This window comes from Dryas octopetala, chromosome 8, assembly GCF_963921425.1.
Source record: "Dryas octopetala chromosome 8, drDryOcto1.1, whole genome shotgun sequence".
NCBI lineage: Eukaryota > Viridiplantae > Streptophyta > Magnoliopsida > Rosales > Rosaceae > Dryas > Dryas octopetala.
This window is the reverse complement of record NC_141373.1, coordinates 3,246,800-3,268,503: the sequence shown is the minus strand read 5'-3', so window position 1 is coordinate 3,268,503 and position 21,704 is coordinate 3,246,800. Positions and strand designations below refer to the sequence as shown.

The window sequence follows — 21,704 nt, the reverse complement described above, 5'->3', positions numbered from 1 at the left end:
AGTGAAAAAAAGTGTATCTTACAAGGGGCAATGGTGTGAATAAGCCTAACTTTTTTAATAACATATAAAAATATGTGTACTACTTGTGAAACAATTAAACAAACAAAACAAGAGCTCATGTAACCAGCCACATTCGGTATTTTCAATTCATATTAGGCATGACTCGCATGATATTTGTCCTTGTTTTGTTAATTTAGGAAAGAGGATAGTAAGAATCAAATTTTAATCATAATGTAGAATAAGTACTTTCCAACTATTATAGTTTTAAACATTGAATGGAGCATGTTTTACTTCCATGTTTCTTTTTTTGTATAAAAAATAAAAGAATAAGTTGTTTTATTTTTTCGTTTGTACTAAGGTTAAGTTGAAATTAATGAATAAATGGTGGGTATTCATGTGCCTCGCTAGAGAAATTAGTTCATAGGTCAGATGGCTCCATTGATATGCACCATAGTTGGTGGAATATCCTAGGGTCTCAACCTCCCTTCATTCTTAAAAATAAAAGTACTTAATTGGGCAATAATCATCATCTATGATGCATCAAGGGGAACCGCAAGTTTGAATGCTCTATCCATTGCATAGGGTGGTTCATATTATTCACTCAAAGAAGTTGGTAGTTGCTAGCAAAGTGATGGTGACATACTTTAGCTCATAAAAATTATGTGCGATATTAAAAAATGATCAATTGTAGAATTAAAGCCTAACTAATAGAGTATCGAAGTTTTGTTCACGTTGTTAAAATCATCTGTTCTAAATTCCCGGGTTAGTAGAGCTTGATCCAAAAATGGATGGATAATAAAAAAATAAGAAAACAAACAATTGAACTCAAAATTTTGCTTCACAAAGTTTATTTTCAACGCTGAGCAAAAAAGAAAAAAGTTGGGGAGGTCGTTTGAATGAGTTTCTTCTTTCTAGAGGGCCTTTCTGCGCGTCTCCTTGACTTTTGTTGAAGAGTGTACGTGTATTCAAATGTTTCAAAAATTCAAAATTAGACTGCAGCCGGAACTGCGTGGCATTTTCGTTATTTCTATTGAATTCAGAGGGTAGTTAAACAACCTCACAAACATAGACCATCCTCGCTACCTAGCTTCTCATCTAAGCAAAAACAAAAACAAAAACAAGACCCCCCCATCTCTCTCTCTCTAACAATAAAACCACCGTACCTTTGATTTTCTCTCTGCAACAAAACCCTCAAACCCTCCGCCCTCTCTCTCTCTACAGTCTCTCTCTCTCTCTCTCAGGGTTAGGGTTGGGGTATCGAATCGATGGGGCAGCAATCGTTGATCTACAGCTTCGTGGCGCGTGGGACGGTGATTCTCGCAGAGTTCACGGAATTCACTGGAAACTTCACCAGCATAGCTTCGCAGTGCCTCCAGAAGCTTCCGGCCACCAACAACAAGTTCACTTACAACTGCGACGGCCACACCTTCAACTACCTCGTCGATAATGGCTTCAGTAACTCTCTCTCTCTCCGATCTCTTCTGAATACTATTTCGTTGATTTTTTTTTTAGATTTTTGCTCCGATCCACGGCTCGATCGGGTTTTTGATCTCCCTCTTTTGCTTGATTTGAATGGTTTTAGTGGTTTCTATGTTTAGTCGTGCTATTTTGGGAGGATCATTCATTTTTAGTTTTCGATTGGTATAGATTTTCAAGCTCTTAATTGCTTATGCGTTTTTGCGGCTTTTGTGATCACCTAGTAGGCCGTTTGGTAGATGAGAAAATGTTTGGAATAAAGAAAGAAAATGAAAGAAAATAAAACTCCGACTTTTGTGCATTTCTTTAATAAACTGAGATAAGTGATTGAGTCAAGGTCTGCTCAAAGAAAAGTTTTTTTTTTAAAAAGTAAAATAAACTCCATATCCTGTTATTTTTAGCTTAAATGCGTGTTGAATTGATTCCTGACATGAGAAGAAAATGAAATGAACTATTGAATTTTGTTAAGCATGTTAATTTTAAATTTTAATGACGGTTGAGTGGGGCTCTTATTTTCTTTGGTTGCAGTTAGTAAAAATTATTTACCCAAGTACATGTTCTCCCTCGATTTCCTGCAAATTTTTCTGCAGCCAAATGAGCATAGTTTCACAATTTATCGGTAGACTTGGGTCCTTATCTCTTTCTTTTCTTTTTGACCCCTTTTGATTTAGTGTTATGTGATTACCATCTGAAGGATTACTACTAGTTGATTGCTCGCTACCAAGTTAAGCTTACAAAAACAGAATTAGTCATTTAGTGAAGTTGATCAGAAATTGTCACTTTAAGAAGCCTGTGGAAATGGGATGCGACAATACTTAATCTTTGTCAGAAATGGTTCTCTCAAATGATTGCCTGCACTTGAACCTTAAGTTTATGAAGCTAAGGAAAAGAACTACATAAAATTACTGGTCAAAGACAGTTTTTGGGTTTGATAATTAATTACAATGATATATGTTAACTTAAAAAATTAGATCGCAAGAAATGCATAATTAGATAATAGGATTCCGTTTTAATTATTTCTGTTTTGCCCATCTCTTTGAACTCTGCTACAATTATGTCTGTGGTTGAACTAACTTCACCCTTTGAATGCTACAGCATACTGTGTAGTTGCTGTTGAGGCCATTGGTCGACAAATTCCTATTGCCTTCCTTGAGCGAGTCAAGGAGGATTTTACCAATAGATATGGTGGAGGAAAAGCTGCAACAGCAGTTGCAAATAGTCTGAACAAGGAATTCGGGTAACTGTTTTTATCTTTTCATTCATTAAGTAGAAGGTTTCATTCCTTTGCTATGAAGTATTCTAATGCCAGAATTTTGTGGCAATAATATAGGTCCAAACTGAAGGAGCATATGCAATATTGTGTGGATCATCCTGAAGAGATCAGCAAACTTGCTAAAGTGAAAGCTCAAGTCTCAGAAGTCAAAGGAGTTATGATGGAAAATATTGAAAAGGTAAGGCCTTGTTATGACCGCTTGTGATTGTCTATTGGGTCTACAAAACATAGCCATCTTTAGTTAGCTTGCTCTCTATTTCTTGTAGTCAATTATTTTTGGTTGGGGTTGATATTTCTTTCCATAGATAATAACAATTTAGAAATTAGGATGAATATGGTGCTACGTCATCTAATTGCTGATGTTCCTTTGCAGGTTCTCGATCGTGGGGAAAAGATAGAACTTCTTGTGGACAAAACAGAGAACCTTCGCTCGCAGGTCAGGAATTGATTTCATTTTGTTACCACTGCAATGCTACAAAAAAGAATTGCGTATCTTGAAAACTAACTTAGAATTGACTTGTACATATCTTGAAAACTAAAATGCATATATATTGAACTATGGGCTAGTGCAATATTTCAGATGTCAGTAGCCAATTTAATTACTTATACAGAAACTGAACCTTATGGGGTGGGCTGAAGCTTTTCTTTCCATTGGTTTAATTATCTTTATCTTTGTGTGAATCATGCAATCTGTTTTTAGTTTGCTGATTGATGTGGTGTTGCAGGCACAAGATTTCAGGCAGCAGGGAACCCAGATGAGGAGGAAGATGTGGTTTCAGAACATGAAGATCAAGCTGATAGTTTTGGGAATCTTAATCGCCTTGATTCTCATCATTGTTCTATCTGTTTGCAATGGCTTCAAATGCTGATGGATCCTCATGACTCGTCAGGAATTGGGTGGAATTCCTCCTGCTGTTTTCTTCAACGGTCTACACACACTTATTTTTGGTCACAAATTCCACTTTCTGCTATTATTTGTATTGTAAGACGGTGTTTGTATAGTTTTTATTCGTGAATTCTTTCTATAATAGTCTTTTGGATGTGTGAATGGTTTTTGATTCCTTTTGTTCTCTGGAACTTACATTGTAGCACGTTTATGGTTGGAAGCAATGGGATTTATCAGACCACTGTGATTGATCTTAAATTTTCTATTGAGTTCTCCAAAATCCCAGAAATAGGTGTAGGGGAACGACTAGATCACAAGCAACTTATTTCTCAACTGCAAACTCTTAAAAATCTCATCCCAAAAAACAAAACAAACAAAAAAACCTGAAAATGATAAAAAATGAATAAATAAATCGGTGGAGTCCTGCTCTTTACTGAAATCTTATAGCATTGATTTGGAAAATTGAAAATATGAGGGAAATGTCCCTTGAAAGTAATGCATCAAGATGGTTTTTGCCAAAGAGAAAAAAATTAAAAAAAGTCAAACTTCTAGGCATTCTAAGAGGTAAGAACGCATGATTCATATGTTGATCTCCATGTTGTCTATCAGTCTGACCTTTCCAAACCACGCAGCAACACAGAACACAACAGGACTTCTGATATCTTCTACTGCCTCTAAACTTTCTTGGTCCACAATCTGCCAGCAAAATGCACAAGCAATTAGAACATTGTCAACTAACCTTTGTTTTTTCTTTTTTATCGATTCCACCTATGAGAAGTTATACTTTCTAATTCTAATTTGCTGTCCAGACTACTGTATAGAATACCATATATCAAGTACTTTGAAAAGTCAAAATAAGTATCAATTACTTTGTTGTTCCCTCTTAGAATCCAAAACAGTAAGACAAGGAAGTTCTTCCATGCTCACCTCAGCATAATCAACTCTTCCATCAGCTTCACTTATTGCTTGGATGACCAAGTCTCTCAACTCTTTACAATTAATTTGACCCTTTTCTGCAGCAAATCGAGCTCTTGACAATGACTTGTTTATTGACAGTGCCTGCCCATCACAAGAAAGAAGAAATCTATAACTGTGCACAAGAAATTGTATCGGAAAAGAAATAGGATAAATGCATATGAGACCCACATGCTCAAAGACTCAAAGTTCAACTAACAAGATTAACTAACATGTACAATACCTTTTCCCTTTCTGCAGGTGAGAGGCGCACATTGCGTGAACTCATTGCGAGGCCATCATTTTCACGCACTATATCCGTACCTATCACTCTAATGGAAAAATCAAGATCTCGAACCTGTACAAATTCAAAGAGAATAATAATCAATAAGCAGCACTGCATGACTTCCTAGTTCCTACAAATGTAGCTTACATCGTTTCATCAATATCTTGTGAAAACTTTAAGGTGATGGCCAAGTGAATTTAACCAAGCAAGGAACTGGTCTTAACTCTTAAACCCAAACCCCAAATTCATTCACCTAATCTCAGAACTGAACCTGCAATAAACACCAATTCAATGACAACAAGCCCCCAACTCCAAATGAATGTAACATTGGCAATCTGTTTCTCTTGCTAAAAAAATGAGTGCACTAAACATTCTTGAACTGGAAAAACATACCAAATCAATACACTCTTCCATTATAACCATGACTAAGACCAAAATTGGGTTGAAATTATCAAGTGTACTAACTACAACAGCAATGACAAATCAATTTCCCAATAAAAACATTCTTAGTTATCCAAAGAGCAACATTAGATTGAAGGTGCTTTCCTCTCTTAATCATGTGCAGTATTTTCTTCCTATTTCACTTTCCATAACCAAAGCAGGGGGCTCTAGAACTCTACAAGGAACTTACCATCCGCTGAATAATCCGCCATTGCTGATAATCCTTCTTCCCAAACACAGCGATATCAGGCTCCACTACATTAAACAACTTGGTGACAATAGTGGCAACCCCTCTAAAGAAGACGGGCCTACTCTTCCCACACATACCCTTTTCCAACCTCTCAACCCTGACCCATGTCTCATGCCCCAAACCCCTCTCTTCCACACAAGAAACCACCTTCACAGCTTCTCTACCCTCTACCCCACCATTACTCACACATGGGTCTGTGCTCGTTCCATAGTCATAGAAATTGTGAGGGTTGAAAACAACATCAACACCACCAGGAACCGCCATGAGCTTTCGGATATCGCCATGGAAATCAGATGGGTATGTGGAAAGGTCCTCGGAGGGAGAGAACTGACCTGGGTTCACATAGATCGACACCGCTATGAGGTCAGCGTGGTTGCGAGCTTCTCTGATGAGTGATATGTGGCCCTCATGGAGAAAACCCATGGTGGGTACTAAGCCAATGGTCTTGCCTTGGGATCTCATGGCCCTTGACCACTTCCTCATTTCGTCCTTGTCTCTAATTATCTCTGGCTCTTTAGCTGCCATTGAAAACTGGCTTTTAGGATTCTTGAGGGAAAGGGATTGAGGTTAGTGATGAAATTGCTCGGTTTTATATCCTTTTTTTGGGCTCGGTTTTATATGCAATATTAAATATGAGGTGGCTGCATATTTGGCGGGTAGGTTGGGTCGCGCCTTCCTACGCTGACCGATAAAGATATTCTTTTTTGTCATTGCATCCAAATTTTGGTCTAATTTTGCCAAAACATTCGGGTGCGTATTTGTTAGGTCTTTCTTGGTATATGATGCATTTTTCATTCACGCATGTGTTTATACTGATTTTATAGTTGATGATATCAAAGAGAGAATGTTTATTTCATTATTCCCACTTTGAATTCACTTATTGAACATCAACATTTATAATCTCACTAACTACTTAAAATTAGTTTAAATTTAAGATTAAGATTTAAATAGGTATAAGATTCGATTTCTTCACATATAACCAAAATAATTTGATCACACTTAACATTTAATTTATATGGTGAATATAGATGGATTAATGAGTTAAAGTAAAAGGTTCATTTTCCTCTCATGTAACAAAATAATTTAATCCTAAGTATCCAAACAATTCAATGACAATGTATCCTTTTTATTAGGTGCGAAACCAGTGAGGATTATAATCAAGCTCTCATCATAAATGCGAAGGTAATTGCTCTGTTGCTCATACCACCAAAGTTATAACTTGTCATGAAATAAGATATATTTAACTAGATGTTGGTGGTGGATAGGATAGAAATAAAATAAGTCATATCACTCAAGTTGTAAGCCGCCACCAAAATAAACAATATTCAACAAGATGAATTGACATATGGGGATGCCATTAAAAAACACAATGTTCTATTGGGATGACTAGCACTGATAGATGATAGATCAAGTTAATTAAATACCAAATGGAACCAATAAATTGTTGGTTCACAAACTGCCTTTCTATTGCCAACTTAAAAACATTATTATTATGTACAAGGGGCTTATTTTAATTTACCCAAACATGCTCTCACAACAACTTCTTTGTGTGTTCTTTTTTTTTTTTTTTTACCCTAACACACTAACACAACTATATATCAACAAGAGAAACACAATAAGAAAAAATTGGAAAGAAAAATATTAGCATGCCACTTGATCTCTAAATTCAGAGATTTCTTCAAAGATGGGAAGCCTCTTGGATCTAAATGGGCCCCATTCACTCATCAACTGCTCTAGCCCTTTGACAAAATCATCATCTAGGCCCAATAAGTCCAATGACTCGGGTACAGAATGCATGGACCTCAGCTCCATAAGCAATTCATGGGCCCTTTTCCTTGACTTACTCTCATCAGAGCCCGGAAGTCTACTTTGCAACACCTCTTCAAGAACCAAACTTGCATGTTCATAACGGCCCTGTTTGATCAGGCAGAGGCCCAAGTTACAGGCCTTATTCGAGTCGGAGTCGATCATTTGGGCTTTTTGATACACTACCTCTGCCATCATGAAGTTTCCCTTCTGCATGTAGGCCCAGCCCAAATTTCCCTGCGATTCACAGTGATACAACATATTATATACCATACCATATATTTGACCACATATCACTTATAGAGTAAGTAGGATTTAGAGTTGAGTTTTGGAGTAAGGGTTAAAGATTTGAAGGTGGGTTGGCAAGAAATTTCTTTGGGTAGAGGATGTGACTCAAAGGGGCAACAAATGAATTTGGGGTTGGCTGAAATGTGATGGGCTGTCAAATTTACATAGAAGAAAAAAAAGTTTTGATTGGGCCATTTCAGGTTACAACCTTGGCAAGATTGCTTTGCCCCGGTAGATAGTCTAGTAAGTAGTAATATAAGATGTTTGTGTTGGTAGTCTCAATCTGGATCACACATTCATAGAAGAACCAACCTAGTTAATGGCCTAAATTGATAGTCAGACATCAATAATCAATGGAGTGAGAGTAAGATAAGTACCAGTAATCTAGAGGTCTCTTGCTTAACAGAAACCTGGAACTTCTTTCCATGAGAGCGTGCAGTCTTAGTGGGTCTTCCATTGAAGGCTGCTCCTTGGTATATCAACCTGAGCTTCCTCTTGAGCAAGTCTATCTGCTCCTCAATTTTCCCACATTTCTTGTACAAGTCAATGAGGACATTGTCAAGTGAATCTTGGGCTTGTTTAGAGCAAAGCCCTCTGAAAGACTTCACAGCTTCAATGGCTTCTTCAGTTCTGTCTAGTTGCTTCATCACCACAGCCATGTCCTTCAGGGCACTGTCTACTCTATCTCCTGCATTTATGGCCTTCCAAAACAGAACTATTGCAGCCTCTGGATCCTTTTCAACTAGCTGAAATATGATACAAAACTGGGTTAGATCATAAGGTAAAAAGAAAAGGATGTTTTGCTCCCTAAAACATATTTGCATTATTCTTAGAGTACAAATAACATTATGAGTATTGAGTAATGACAATATTATTTGCATTCACTCAAATACAAATAAGAAAGTGCAACTGCTCGATCTTATTCTTAACAAAGAATTTTGGTTTGTTAGTACCAGAAATGCTGAAGACTAAATTTGGGCGAATATAAACGGTATATTATTTGTAACATACGATTTTGTGTTTATACATGCTCACTTTTCTTATGTTTATAATAAATAAAAATTCTTATTAAAGAAATAAAAGTTTATAACTAGTAATAAGAAAATCGAATCATTGCTGCTGCCAGTATATTTCAATATATTCCATATAAAGGGATTCTGAAAGGACTAGACGAATATATGTCCAACTAGCTAGTATGTGAAAGAAAATATTTGGGCATTAAGCCCCGTTCGTAACAAAAAAAAAAAAAAAAGAAGAAGAAGAAATTATTAGAATATGCTTCCCATTGGTCATTGTTGAAGTTGCTCAAAAGGCAGGCAAAAGCAAATACTTTTCTCTCTATGAAGGAACATTGTGTGGCATATATAATGCATCAATAATGCATATGTGTAGCAAAGATGATGAATATATTATTAATAATGATGATTTAAGAGCTGTCATCCTAGTTGTTAGTACTTCTGGCAAAAGAAAAGATCGAGTTCAAACTCATGGGAAGATTTGCATGCATATCTAAGATATTATATATTTTAATTAATTAGAACAATTTATATTAGCTCTCATTTAAATTGATTCAAAGTTCTAAATTCTATGAACCGACATGTTAAGATTTAAACAATTTCATGTAATTAAATAACTATCTGATTTAACTAAATTTTGTAATTAATTAATTATATATAGCTAAAATAAGTTCACAATTGCATTGTTTGCATGGATGAAGAGACATGTATATATTGCAATCATGTACCACCCAATTTAACTATATTTGAGATCCCATGTACATCTGTGGAAGACATTGAGATCTGACTTGCCAGTCATCCATTATAACTAATTAATTATATATAAAAGATATTGTATTGAAATATCATATACAAATAAATTAATTAATAAAAACCAACAATCAAAAGGAGGCCCATTAATGGCAAGGTAGGCAATAAATCAGTTTTAATTTGGGAAAAGAAAAAGTCGGCTTGAAGTACGTTATAATCTCATCTTGGAGTCCTATGGTTTCTGTACAACAACAAAACCCCCCCAAGTTCTTACTAAAAAAAAAACCCCCTAAGTCAACTATTCATCAATCAAATAATACTGATCATCATGCATGTTTGACACATACATCTTCCATAACCCAAATAATATAGAGAATTTGCTGGAGAAATCTCATGCTTAAGTACTTTTATAATATGTTTATGGGAGGCTGAGATATATATAAAGCTAGCTTCCAATACTTTTGTGATATAATTAATTAAATTGGGAAAATTAAAGAAATTATATTTAAAGCATGAAATTAAGAAAATTGATGATTAATTTGGTTAAAACAATCTCCATGGCAATTGGAAGAAGTTGATGAGTAATGCCAAAAGGCACACAAAACAAAGATGAAGAGATCTAGTGTTGGCTTGTAGCTTTAATTAGTGATTGAAATCATTTACCCATACACCTAATGTCAGAGTTCGAATCACATTCTCTTTTGGCCTCTCTTGTAACCAAAAACATGGAAAGATATAGAATGAGAGAGAATTATTGTATGCATATATATGTACCATATATATAAAGCTTAAAGATATATATTGGCCAAAAAAAAAAAAAGCTTAAAAATGGAGCTGGCTAGATGATTGCTTTCAACCAATGTCTTGCTCTTCCTTTTAGTGAGAGAGAGAGAGAGAGAGAGAGAGAGAGAGAGAGAGAGAGAGAGAGAGAGAATGGAATGTGCAGCTAACAAACTAAACACATCTAATTAATTGGAATCAACAAGAAGCTTGCAATGAATCATTACTGCTGTCTCTCATCATTTTGATCTAGCTACCATGCAAAAAGATGATGTAAATAAAGTTATTGATACCCTAATGAACTAATTAAGCCTAAAAAACAAAGAGTAGTGAAAGAGATAGAGCTGTGTACCAACCTGAGCATGTTTGGCTCTAACATAAGGAGTATCGCCAGAAGGAACCTTGTGAATCACATGATAAAGTTCTTCTTTCTTAACCCCTTTTGTGCTGTTGCAGCTGCTGCTCTTGGAACTCATCATATTCAAGCCTTCCATATATTCCCTCTTCTTTCTTTCTTTCTTTCTTAATTTCCCCAAAAACAAGTAGCTAATTAACTACTCTTTAATTGCTGTAATAGCAATAATAATTAAAACAGAAGAAAAAAATAATATAGGTAATTAGGATGGAGAGCAAGGTGGTCTACTCCCAAGAAAAGAAAAGCGAGAAACTGAGAAACAAGTCCAATATATACAAGCAAGCTAATTATATATAGAGGGACCATCATCATGTATATAATTAAGATGAGCATGAACAATGTTCACTTTTAAGTCTAAATTCATTTTTGTATGCTTCTGCTTACTCAACAGCCAATCAACTCCCCTGACGTGTCGGTTGGGACACGTGTCACCCGCCAGTTCAACGTTTGTGGGATTCCTTTCGCTCCTAGTATTATTGGGATATCCCACGACCTTTTCGTTTATGGTACATCATCATCTATAATATAAATTCATATTGGCACCATAGGGCCACAGGCTTGTCGCTATTAGTCAAATTTTATCATTGTTATTCCATTTCCTTCCTTTCGCTTTGGGATAATGTAAATTTTTTTCAAAGGGTTATTAGTCAAATGATTCCAACATGCATGTTACTCAAACTGATCACCATTGGTCCTCATGCTTAATTAATTTTCCAATTTTCTGAAGTTTCTTGCTAGGTGGGGTGGTTCCACTACTTATCCTATCTGATCAACACAATGTCCTATCTCTCAATTTTCAGGTGAAATTAGGAATTAAAAATCGATTCATTCTTCATTTATTTATATGTATGTATCAAATAGGGATAGAGAAAATGAAGGTCCATCACATTTGCAAAAAAATGAGTTTATAAATTTGTATTCCTTTTAAGTTGGTGACAATGAGTATTCGATAAAATAACTCAAAGAGATTGAGATGACTTAGACCCTAAATTAAGAAATGAAAGAGGTGTGTTATGTAAAAAGGAAAAAAAGAAAACAGAGACAAAGAGTTTACACGTCAGTTTGTAGTTTGTACGGATGAACCTGACCTTTAAAGGAGCCGGATGCAATTAGAACAACAAAACGAAAAAGTATGAGCACTAAATAGCAACTCTATTTATAAAAAACAAAAAAAGTTGTGAAAATAATAAATAAAAGAAAGAAAGTTAACCTTGGTATGAGACGTACTAGTTGTAAATTAAGTAAGCAAGTAATGGCCTGGGTCAGAAATTGTTTGATGTATGACAAAAGATGAACCTGGACATGTTCATGGACCAGTCAATTAGCTAGGAGAAATTAATACTTCCAAACAAGTTCACACCAGATACAGACACAAACACACTGCCCTACTGTCTACATATGACCCTGTCTAAACTTAATTCATTGTTTGTTTCCAGTTTCAATTGGTTGGCTAGCTACCTCCATCCTTCTATAATTCATCTACAAACTAGTTAGTTATACTAAACATGGAAGTACAGAAGTAGTAAATCTAAATGGTTGTTTAACGAATGTGTGTTACAAAATACAGAAATTAAGTACATGTAATGTAATTTCTGTAAGTTGTAGCTAACTCCTACGGTCCTACCTACTAGTCTAGTCATAAATCATAATTTATAAGACCAAACCGTAAGAATTAATATATGATTGTTTTAAGTTTTAACACACTAAATTACAAAAACATTATGAAATGTCTTTTCTTCCATCAATTTAATAGACTATTTGTAATTTAAAATGAGGTGTGTATTATGTAATGTAATCCCTACCATGTGTTTGTTTTACGTATTTTCTGAATACACATGATTGATACACACGAGTTTGTCTCCACTCTCCACTCAAGTGAACCCAATAGGTATTCATGGTTGATTTTGGTCACATGACCTGCGCGTGAGGAAGTTTAGGTGAAACTAAAGTCCAAAGTCCAAAATTCAATATTATATGTAATTTAAAAAGAGGGGATTCGAACTTGAGACATTTTCGACATTTTAAAACTAAACCACGACCTGATTGATAACTCTTCAAACCCTTGGAGTCACACACAATAGATGCTATCAATGTGCAATATTATGGGGAAGCTGGGGAACATGTCTACAATTAGGTATTGGGACAAAACTAACACCAGCAAGAAGTCACTAGAGTAGTTGTAGTTGACTTCAATAATTAGAACAAATTTTCAATTTCTACCAGATAGCAATGTGCTGTATTGTACAGTATTACTATTTACACAATTTCCAAATCCCAACAGACCAACAGGAAGAGAGAGACGGCAAAGGAAGAAAAGCAAATTGAAATATAGTATGAATTGGTTAGCATATCGCCAAACCCTCGACTCTAAGGATTGGTCTATGCCCTGCTACTTTCAAGTTTCAACCCAATCATCTCTGGTCATGTCACTTCTAGGCTTATGCCTGCTCACATCACATTTTACTTTTTTTTTTCTCATCTCCGTTTGTATACGATATATGATTATATGACATGGCATGAGTAGTAGAACATTGATTTTAAAGAAATGAAGATATATTGCAACGAAGCTCTACATACAATATTGGCAACAATAAATGTGAAATGAATTACAGCAAAATACTGAAACCGACCATTTTTCACTGGCTAAAATGCAACCAAACCTGCCCCACATCCACCACATTCTTATAATGCAAGAGCAAAACATCAAAATAGAAACACTGTTTAACAACGCCAAATATTGTAAGCCACATTTCACGCTATTCAAACAGTATTCTGATCAAACTCACGCTCACACGGGCCAAAGGCAAGCAAGCATGTAGCTGAAGCAAAAAATTATCACCAACTTTAGATTAGAGATTATGCCTGGTTCCCACCACCCCTTGACCGACCACCCATCCTTCCTCGCCCACGCCCATACCCTCCTCTGCCCCCTCCACCTCTGCCTCTTTCACCACCAGTACCTCTTTCATAACCTCCACCCCTTTCATAACTACCACCCCTTTCATAACCAGACCCTCTTTCATAACCAGAACCAGACCCTCTTTCATAACCACGACCGGCACCTCTTTCATAACCACCACCACCAGCACCTCTTTCATAACCACCACCAGCACCTCTTTCATTACCATTACCAGCACCCCTCTCATAACCACCACCGGCACCTCTTTCATAACCACCACCAGCACCTCTTTCATTACCATTACCAGCACCCCTCTCATAACCATTACCAGCACCTCTTTCATAACCAGCACCAGCACCTCTTTCATAACCAGCACCACCAGCACCTCTTTCATAACCAGCACCAGAAACTCTTTCATAACCAGCACCACCAGCACCTCTTTCATAACCAGCACCAGCACCTCTTTCATAACCATTACCTATAAGAATAGAAAATGCTTGAAATGATTAGCCCATAACTGCATATGCATCCAGACACACATCCAGATTTATGGAAAGAACATGCATGAAACAATTCATATCTTAAGTACACAATTTTTTTTCTATTGTCAATGGATAGGTGTAAGCTACGCAATAGGGGGATCCCTCTCCCTACTGTAACTTGGGCTCAAACCAAGGACTTAAAACTTCTCATCTTTGAAGATGAAGAATATGCCACCAGATCAACCATTAAATGGATACTATTGAATGAACATGTGCACACAACACACAAAAACGCAATGTTCCAGTACTTATTATAATAGAGTACTATGTCAACCCTCAAATGAGTCTAATTTGGCAGGTCCCACACCAATGCCGCACATAATATATTTTGCTTGTTTAGGCACATTAGAAAGTAAACTTACCACGATAGCCATAACCCCTACCACGTCCACCACCTCTTCCCCGATTTGAATACCCACCATTATCTATCAAAAAAGAAGTGCAAGTCAATAACAGGTTTGACATTAATATAAAATATAGGCACTTCCTAAAACCATGATTAAAAAGAACTTAAATCCCCAATGAATACCATAAAGAAATTATTTGAATTAATTTACTATACCTTGATAGTTCCCGTATCCACCTTGATAGTTCCCATATCCACCTTGATAGTTATTGTACCCGCCTTGATAATTGCCATACCCTCCACCCCTGCCCCAATTCCGCCCTCTCCCTCTACCACGTCCCCGTCCTCGGCCATATGACTCTATGAATCAAATGATTGAAACATGTTAAAAATTAGAAAAAGAAGACAATGCTTCAAAACAAGGTGCCAATTGATAAGTTGTCATCAGCAACACCTTCATTGACAGAATTGTACGGAACACGTGCTTGTCTTGGTTGTTGCTGCTGTTGGTAATTGGGCTGTGGCTTTGATTGTTCCGCAGGATTTGGAGCTTGATACCTATGGAAATTCAATATGCAAAACAGATTAATGTTAGAAGAAGCAGAAAAAGAGAGGGAAAAACTTTCCATCAGCTCAATTTTTATGCATATATAGCAGAATTTTTATGAGATCCCAAAATATTTTAGAACTTACCCAGGAGAGTTTGTGTTCAGCTCCTTAGTCGACAATGTGATTGAAATCATTGAGACATGGCGAGTCATCTCCACACTGCAACATATATTATAACATGCATGTTGATTCAGCAGAACAAAAATTCACAAACATGTGCACAGAAGCACCCAAATTCTAATTAAGTCATCTCCTCACTGCAGGAATTCATCTTCACAAAATATATCTATGCATACAAAAAGTGGACAGGGAAATTTTATGACACTTACGGTACAAGACCCTCTTCAATAGGTTCCCATACATCAGTTATGCTTACAGAACTAATGGCAGTATCTTGATGCAACCTGGGAATCCTCTTCTGTTATAAGACACAAATGGCTGGTTAGTTATGCATTGGAGAGAGAAGGGGGTTATGGTAGGGAAGGAAAGATGTTTCAAGATAATGACCTTTATAATTTCAGCAATGGCCACTGTCTTGCTGATTGCCTGCCCCATTGCTTTCAAGACGATCTCCTTCACATGTTTATCCTAAGAAAAATGGTCATAAACCATAACAAATCAGCTCATTACTTTAGATGAATGGATAAAGGAATAACCATCACCGCACATACAAATCCAGAATCAATATCATATGTAATGACAATCGGTATATGACATTATGACCGTGGGGAGAAACTATGACAAAATAAAAAGAAAAGGAGATATAAGAGAGAGAGAGAGAGAGAGAGAGAGAGAGAGAGAGCGAGAGTCCTAAGAATTCCCCGAACATAACAAAGAGAAAAGAAGAACAGATACAGCAAAGATACATAATAAAAAGAAAATAAAGCTTGATAGATACATGTATCTCAAGCACAAAAAGGTATGAATTCATGCCCATCCTCAGAATAAACAAAGTTACTGAGTTAACACGCTTTTTAACTTAACCATTGTTCTTACCATGCCAATCCTATGGCAAAGAGACAATACAAAATAAATGCTGCCCGAGAATCAGAGAAAAATACAGAACCCCTAAAAGGCTGACACCTGGATTGAATGAAAGATTCAACCAAATATGGACCTTAGTAAGATTAAGGACTTACTGTGACTGAAAATATTTGACTGGCTTCTTGATAGATGTTGACAATTAAATTTAAGAAGAAATACCCTTTACAGATGGAGGAAAGCAAAAAGAGCCCATCAAGGAAAGAAAAATCATATCCCTACCAAAAGGGCCCGGGGAAATGTGATGTGTTGAAGAGGATTGGTATCAGCAACAGAGACCATACAAACAATAAGATATGAGAAAGGGGTTCACTCATATCTTTTGCAACCAGATGTTTAGAACATTGTTGTAACTTGTAAATGCCTCCATTGAAATTGCTCATCTACATAGGTCTATATCTCAAATGGCATAACATATCAAGCAAACAAGTCTTTGTTACAGATTCTCAAAGTCTAGTATAGTATTGCTTGGTTAGTAATTTGATTCTTGCCACAAACATGCAAATTAAGACTAATCACCTCCTTATTACATGTTTTGTTGTTATCTTTAATATTGTTTGATGTAAATAGCTGAACATTGGCATGCTTAATGCACCAAAACAGTGCCAATTTACAGTCAAGTCTGGAACACTCATGAAGGACCTTTGTCATAATTACCATAAACCAGGGCCATCATTGCAAAAGCAAACTATATCATCCATGGGACCTCAACCATAACAATAACCAGGAAAACCCTAAAACAGAGACACAAATTATCACCAGAATATGGTTTGCAATATGTAAAACCATGACCCAGAAAAAGGAACACAATAATAAAATCAGTGAAAAAAGTAAAGTTAGAAACAAAAACAACACAATAAACCAAACAGAGACGAAGCCATTACAAAAAAAAAAAAAAAAAAGGACATGCAAGACTACAAAGAAAACAAGCAAACAACAACAATAAACAATGAATCTAACCATCAAAAAGTAGAAACGGCACAGAAGATCAAAGAGAATGGGGATAAACCTGAAGCAGAGTGGTGGCGTAGGTGATGTAGTTTCTGATAGCACCTTGGGTAGTAATACGGATCTCATTCTCGCTGATGGGCAATTCGGGCTTCGGCTTCTCGACCCTCTGGTACCTGTCCATGGCTTCTGGCTTGTGGATTTTGGATTTGGGAGACAGACAGAGAGAGAAGGTAGTAGCGTGAATGTGAATGAGAGAAAACCCTAAAACCCTAGCGGAGAAGAAGACGAGAGACCGCGAGCGAAGTGAGAGAGAGAGAGTGAGCCGGTTAAAAAAGAAGAGGCTAAAACCTCAAGCCCAGGCCCTTTAATGGCCTTTTATGTAAAAGCTTTTGCTCCAAACCCATTGGATGTGCGTTTTTTTTTTTTTTTTGAAAAATTCCTTTTTTGTGCAACAGAATAAATTGACAGAAGCCACAGACTGTTTGCTCGATCGCTCCGTTTCAGAACAACCAACGGTCAGGATTAAATTCCCTACGTGTCCTCGCTCCTCTTATCATTCTAATTGGGTGACTGGGTCCAGTATTTTCATTGGCTCTTTGTTCACTGCTCAAAAAATCAAATAAATGCAAATAATTATATTTTGGTCAAATGGTAAATGCAAAGGATATAATAAATTATGTATATAAATATTAAAAAAGGTGTTGTAGCATATTTTAAAAGAGTATTTTTTTTGTTGTGGTTTGATATGTGACATTTGAAAACTATGACATATGTTTTGTTACTTCTAGTGTTGACAAGAGTTTACTTTAAACACATGTTTTGAAAAGTAAATTTTGTGACTAATGCGCTAATCAATCTTTATTATTCATTTCATTCCTTGTCAATCATGTTTAGAAACATTCATTCTTCTTTTTATTACACATGTTTTGAAAAGTAAATTTTGTGATTGACACTTTAACCATTCTTGATTATTCGTTTCGTTTTCTCGTCAATCATATATGGAAACATTCATTCTTCTTTTTGTTATACATGTTTTGAAAAGTAAATTTTGTGACTAATACGATGACCAATTTTGATTATTCATTTCGTTCCTTGTTAATCGTGTTTGGAAACATTCATTTTTCTTTTTGTTACATATGTTTTAAAAAGTAAATTTTGTAACTGACACGCTGACCAATCTTAATTATTCGTTTCCTCGCCAATTGTGTTTGGAAACATTCATTCTTATTTTTGCTACACATGTTTTGAAAAGTAAAATTTGTGACTGACACGCTGACTAATCTTGATTATTCGTTTCGTTTCCTCGTTAATCGTGTTTGAAAACATTCATTTGATCTTCTTTATGTTTTGAAAAGTAAATTTTATGACTAACATGCTGGCCAATCTCGATTATTCGTTTTGTTTCCTCGTCAATCATGTTTGGAAACATTCATTCTTCTTTTTGCTGTATCGACTTTCAACTTTGACAAATAAAGACTTTATTATAAGTGTCAATTTGTTGTGTAGTTCTACTTTCTTTTTAAAAAATAGAAAAATAAAAAGTTTTCACCAATAGTTTTTCCTTATTGAAGTTTAATTAGAGAAAGTTATTGATGACTTTATAATTTATACATACTTAACATAGAGAGATTGTTATTTGGTAAAGAATAAAGTGTTATTATTGGAATTTGTAACTCTAGTGGTAGAGGTGTACATGGCGGTCCGTTTAAAAGCAGCTCATTCATGTTTCGTGCCGGAATCGTGCCCAAGTGATGTACAACTATGCACAACTATAAAGAATTGATTATGGCTAAACACTTATGTAGTATTTTCATCTTAATACAATGCTGGAGTATGAAACTGATCGATTGAATTAATTTTACAAGTAGCCTAATGTACTACAAACTCAAATGATTGATTTTAAGAAAAGGTCCAAAATTTAAGTGCAATGTAAATTGATCAAGGCTCAAAATCATGTTGATGCTCAATTATGTAATGCTCTAAACATCCAAGTAAAAAGGCTGTGTTTTCGATTTATACAAATTTTCATAATTCATGGAAAGTAGTTTCAATGTTTCTGGTTGATCACATCACACATAACGTAGACAACAAAAGTCCTTAACTTGATCTGTGAGCTATATCAAAGACCATTAACTGCATCCCCTCTTTATACAGTGCTTCCCACTTTAAACTGTCAATTTTGGCATGGCTTATATAATATTTGAGAAATTATTACAACTAAAGAGCTGAAAGCAAAATAAAATTAAGCATTAAACGAAAAACGTAAATAGAAGCAAACGGGAAACATAGTGCAGTAACTAAACCCAGGAAATTTTTAATCCTAGTTAGAGTAGGATATAGTTGTACCAATTTGTTATATATATAATAAGGAATGTGGACCAAGTGTCATTATATAGTGCTTGGTGGTGAGTTGCATATATAATCAAACATGAAGATTCAGATCCTATGCATCGGTTACCTTGCGATTGTTACTCTATACGTACCATTACTTCAATCCTTCCAATCCAAGAGAGGTAGCAAGAAAAAGCAAAACATAGACAGAAACAATGGGTGCAGCTAGCAACTGGCAGACACCACGTACCGATCACAATGTCATAAGGATGATTTTACATCGCCTGAATTTAGGTGATCGAATACGCTTAAGCCTTGTATGCCAAACTTGGCAGTCAGTTGCTATGCGAAAAAACATCATAGTGAATTAGTGATTCACAACTTCCATGGTTAGTAGTGTCTGATCATGATTATTTCTCAAATTTCAATAACTACTTAAGCTTTGCCAGTCTCTCTGAAGGCAAAGTTTGCAAGTTGACGCTCCCTAAGTCGTTCCTTGATAATTTCAGTTCGTAGCTGGAAATTTTTTAAATGTTTTTACCTTTGATGTATTTCAAATTTTACCTAGTGACATCCTAAGTCATGTTTTGACACTTCTAAAGTCATAAGCAAGAGTTTCTCAAGTCGTTCCTTAAGACATCATAAGTCGCTCTTTGAGAATTTCATTATGTAGATCGAGACATTTTAAATTTTTATACCTTTGTTGCATTTCAAATTATAACTAGTGACATCTCAAGTCATGTTATGACAATTCTAAAGTCATACCCTTGAGTTTCTTAATTCGTTCCTTAGGACATATCAAGTCGTTCTTTAAGGAATCCCAAGTCGTTCTTTAAGGAATCTCAAGTCGTTCTTTAAGAATTTCAGTTCGTATCTCGAGGCATTTTAAATGTTTATACCCTTGATACATTTCAAATTATAAGTAGTGACATCCTAATTCATGTTTTGACACTTCAAAAGTCATACCCTAGAGCTTCTCAAGTCGTTCCTAAGGGTATCTAAAGTCGTTCCTTAAGTCATCTCAAGGCGTTCTTTGAGAATTTCAGTTTGTAGCTTGAGACATTTTAAATTTTTATACCCTTGATGCATTTCAAATTATACCTAGTGACATACCAAGTCATGTTTTGACACTTCTAAAGTCATACCCTAGAGTTTCTTAAGTCGTGGCTTTGGGCATCTCAAGTCGTTCTTTAAGGCATCCCAACTTGTTCCTTGAGAATTTCATTTCGTAGCTTAAGTCATTTTAAATGTTTATACCCTTGGTGCATTTCAAATAGTATGTAGTGATATCCAAAGTCATGTTTTGACACTTCTAAACTCATACCCTAGAGTTTCTCAAGTCATTCTTTAGGGAATCTCAAGTCGTTCCTTGAGAATTTCAGTTCATAGCTCGAGGCATTTTAAATGTTTAAATCCTTGATGCATTTCAAATTGTACCTAATGACATTCCAAATCATATTTTGACACTTCTAAAGTTATATCCTAGAGTTAATTTCACAAGTCATGCCTTAGGGTATCCAAAATCATTACTTTAGGTATCCCAAATCGTTCATTTGAGAATCTCAAATCGTTACTTGAGAATTTTAAATGTTTATACCCACGATGCATTTCAAATTGTATATAATGACATCCCAAGTGATGTTTTGACACTTCTAAAGTCATACCTCAAGAGTTTCTCAAGTCGTTCCTTAGGGCATCTCAAGTTGTTCCTTACAGTATCCTAAGTCGTCTCTTAAGAATTTTATTTCATAACTAAAGGTATTTTAATTATTTATACCTTTGATACATTTCAAATTGTACCTAGTGACATCTCAAGTCATGTTTTGACACTTCTAAAGTCATACCCTAGAGTTTGTCAAGTTGTGCCTTAGGGCATCTCAAGTCGTTCCTCAAGACATCTCAAGTTGTTCATTGATAATTTCAGTTCGTAGCTGGAAAATTTTTAAATGTTTTTACCTTTGATGCATTTCAAATTTTACCTAGTGACATCACAAGTCATGTTTTGATACTTCTAAAGTCATAACCAAGAGTTTCTCAAGTCATTAAAATACACTTATGCAATAAAGGCTAAAAACTCATAGCAGGAGTAAAACAAAAATCTTCGGCAAAAATTTATGACAACTTCTATGAATTTTAGTTTTAGTTTTTTGTTTTACTCCTGCTATGAGTTTTTAGCCTTTATTGCATAAGTGTATTTTTAGACATCTCAAGTCGTTCTTTGAGAATTTCATTATATAGCTCGAGGCATTTTAAATGTTTATACCTTTGGTGCATTTCAAATTATACCTAGTGACATCTCAAGTCATGTTTTGACAATTCTAAAGTCATACCCTCGAGTTTCTTAATTCTTTCCTCAGGGCATCT

The 21,704-nt window shown here is 35.6% G+C and overlaps 4 protein-coding genes across 6 annotated transcripts; 1 reads left to right on the top strand and 3 right to left on the bottom strand.

Annotated features, from left to right (window-relative positions):
• Positions 1-1,096: 1,096 nt before the first annotated feature.
• Positions 1,097-3,876, top strand: LOC147276048 (vesicle-associated membrane protein 722). The gene is made up of 5 exons (XM_086253475.1): positions 1,097-1,455; positions 2,572-2,713; positions 2,807-2,927; positions 3,123-3,185; positions 3,475-3,876. Exons 1-5 carry the CDS (start codon positions 1,266-1,268, stop codon positions 3,616-3,618), a joined length of 660 nt encoding a protein of 219 aa, XP_086109601.1. The 5' UTR covers positions 1,097-1,265; the 3' UTR covers positions 3,619-3,876.
• A 165-nt stretch (positions 3,877-4,041) lies between these two features.
• Positions 4,042-6,143, bottom strand: PANC (pantoate-beta-alanine ligase). Of its 2 annotated transcripts, none has more exons than XM_086254265.1 (4): positions 5,507-6,143; positions 4,834-4,947; positions 4,505-4,694; positions 4,042-4,331 (listed from the first exon to the last, which is right to left on the bottom strand). In XM_086254265.1, exons 1-4 carry the CDS (start codon positions 6,089-6,091, stop codon positions 4,066-4,068), a joined length of 1,155 nt encoding a protein of 384 aa, XP_086110391.1. In that variant the 5' UTR covers positions 6,092-6,143; the 3' UTR covers positions 4,042-4,065. The 2 variants fall into 2 exon arrangements, with proteins under 2 accessions (XP_086110391.1, XP_086110392.1); XM_086254266.1 differs by having other exon boundaries at positions 4,563-4,694.
• Positions 6,144-6,982: 839 nt separating this feature from the next.
• On the bottom strand, positions 6,983-10,879 carry ATSDI1 (Tetratricopeptide repeat (TPR)-like superfamily protein). The gene is made up of 3 exons (XM_086254302.1): positions 10,563-10,879; positions 8,038-8,406; positions 6,983-7,609 (listed from the first exon to the last, which is right to left on the bottom strand). Exons 1-3 carry the CDS (start codon positions 10,698-10,700, stop codon positions 7,208-7,210), a joined length of 909 nt encoding a protein of 302 aa, XP_086110428.1. The 5' UTR covers positions 10,701-10,879; the 3' UTR covers positions 6,983-7,207.
• A 2,273-nt stretch (positions 10,880-13,152) lies between these two features.
• Positions 13,153-17,328, bottom strand: LOC147276045 (Alba DNA/RNA-binding protein). Of its 2 annotated transcripts, none has more exons than XM_086254248.1 (8): positions 17,068-17,328; positions 15,525-15,605; positions 15,347-15,435; positions 15,102-15,176; positions 14,863-14,966; positions 14,625-14,768; positions 14,421-14,487; positions 13,153-13,970 (listed from the first exon to the last, which is right to left on the bottom strand). In XM_086254248.1, exons 1-8 carry the CDS (start codon positions 17,188-17,190, stop codon positions 13,478-13,480), a joined length of 1,176 nt encoding a protein of 391 aa, XP_086110374.1. In that variant the 5' UTR covers positions 17,191-17,328; the 3' UTR covers positions 13,153-13,477. The 2 variants fall into 2 exon arrangements, with proteins under 2 accessions (XP_086110374.1, XP_086110372.1); XM_086254246.1 differs by having other exon boundaries at positions 13,153-13,998; positions 14,425-14,487.
• Positions 17,329-21,704: the final 4,376 nt, after the last annotated feature.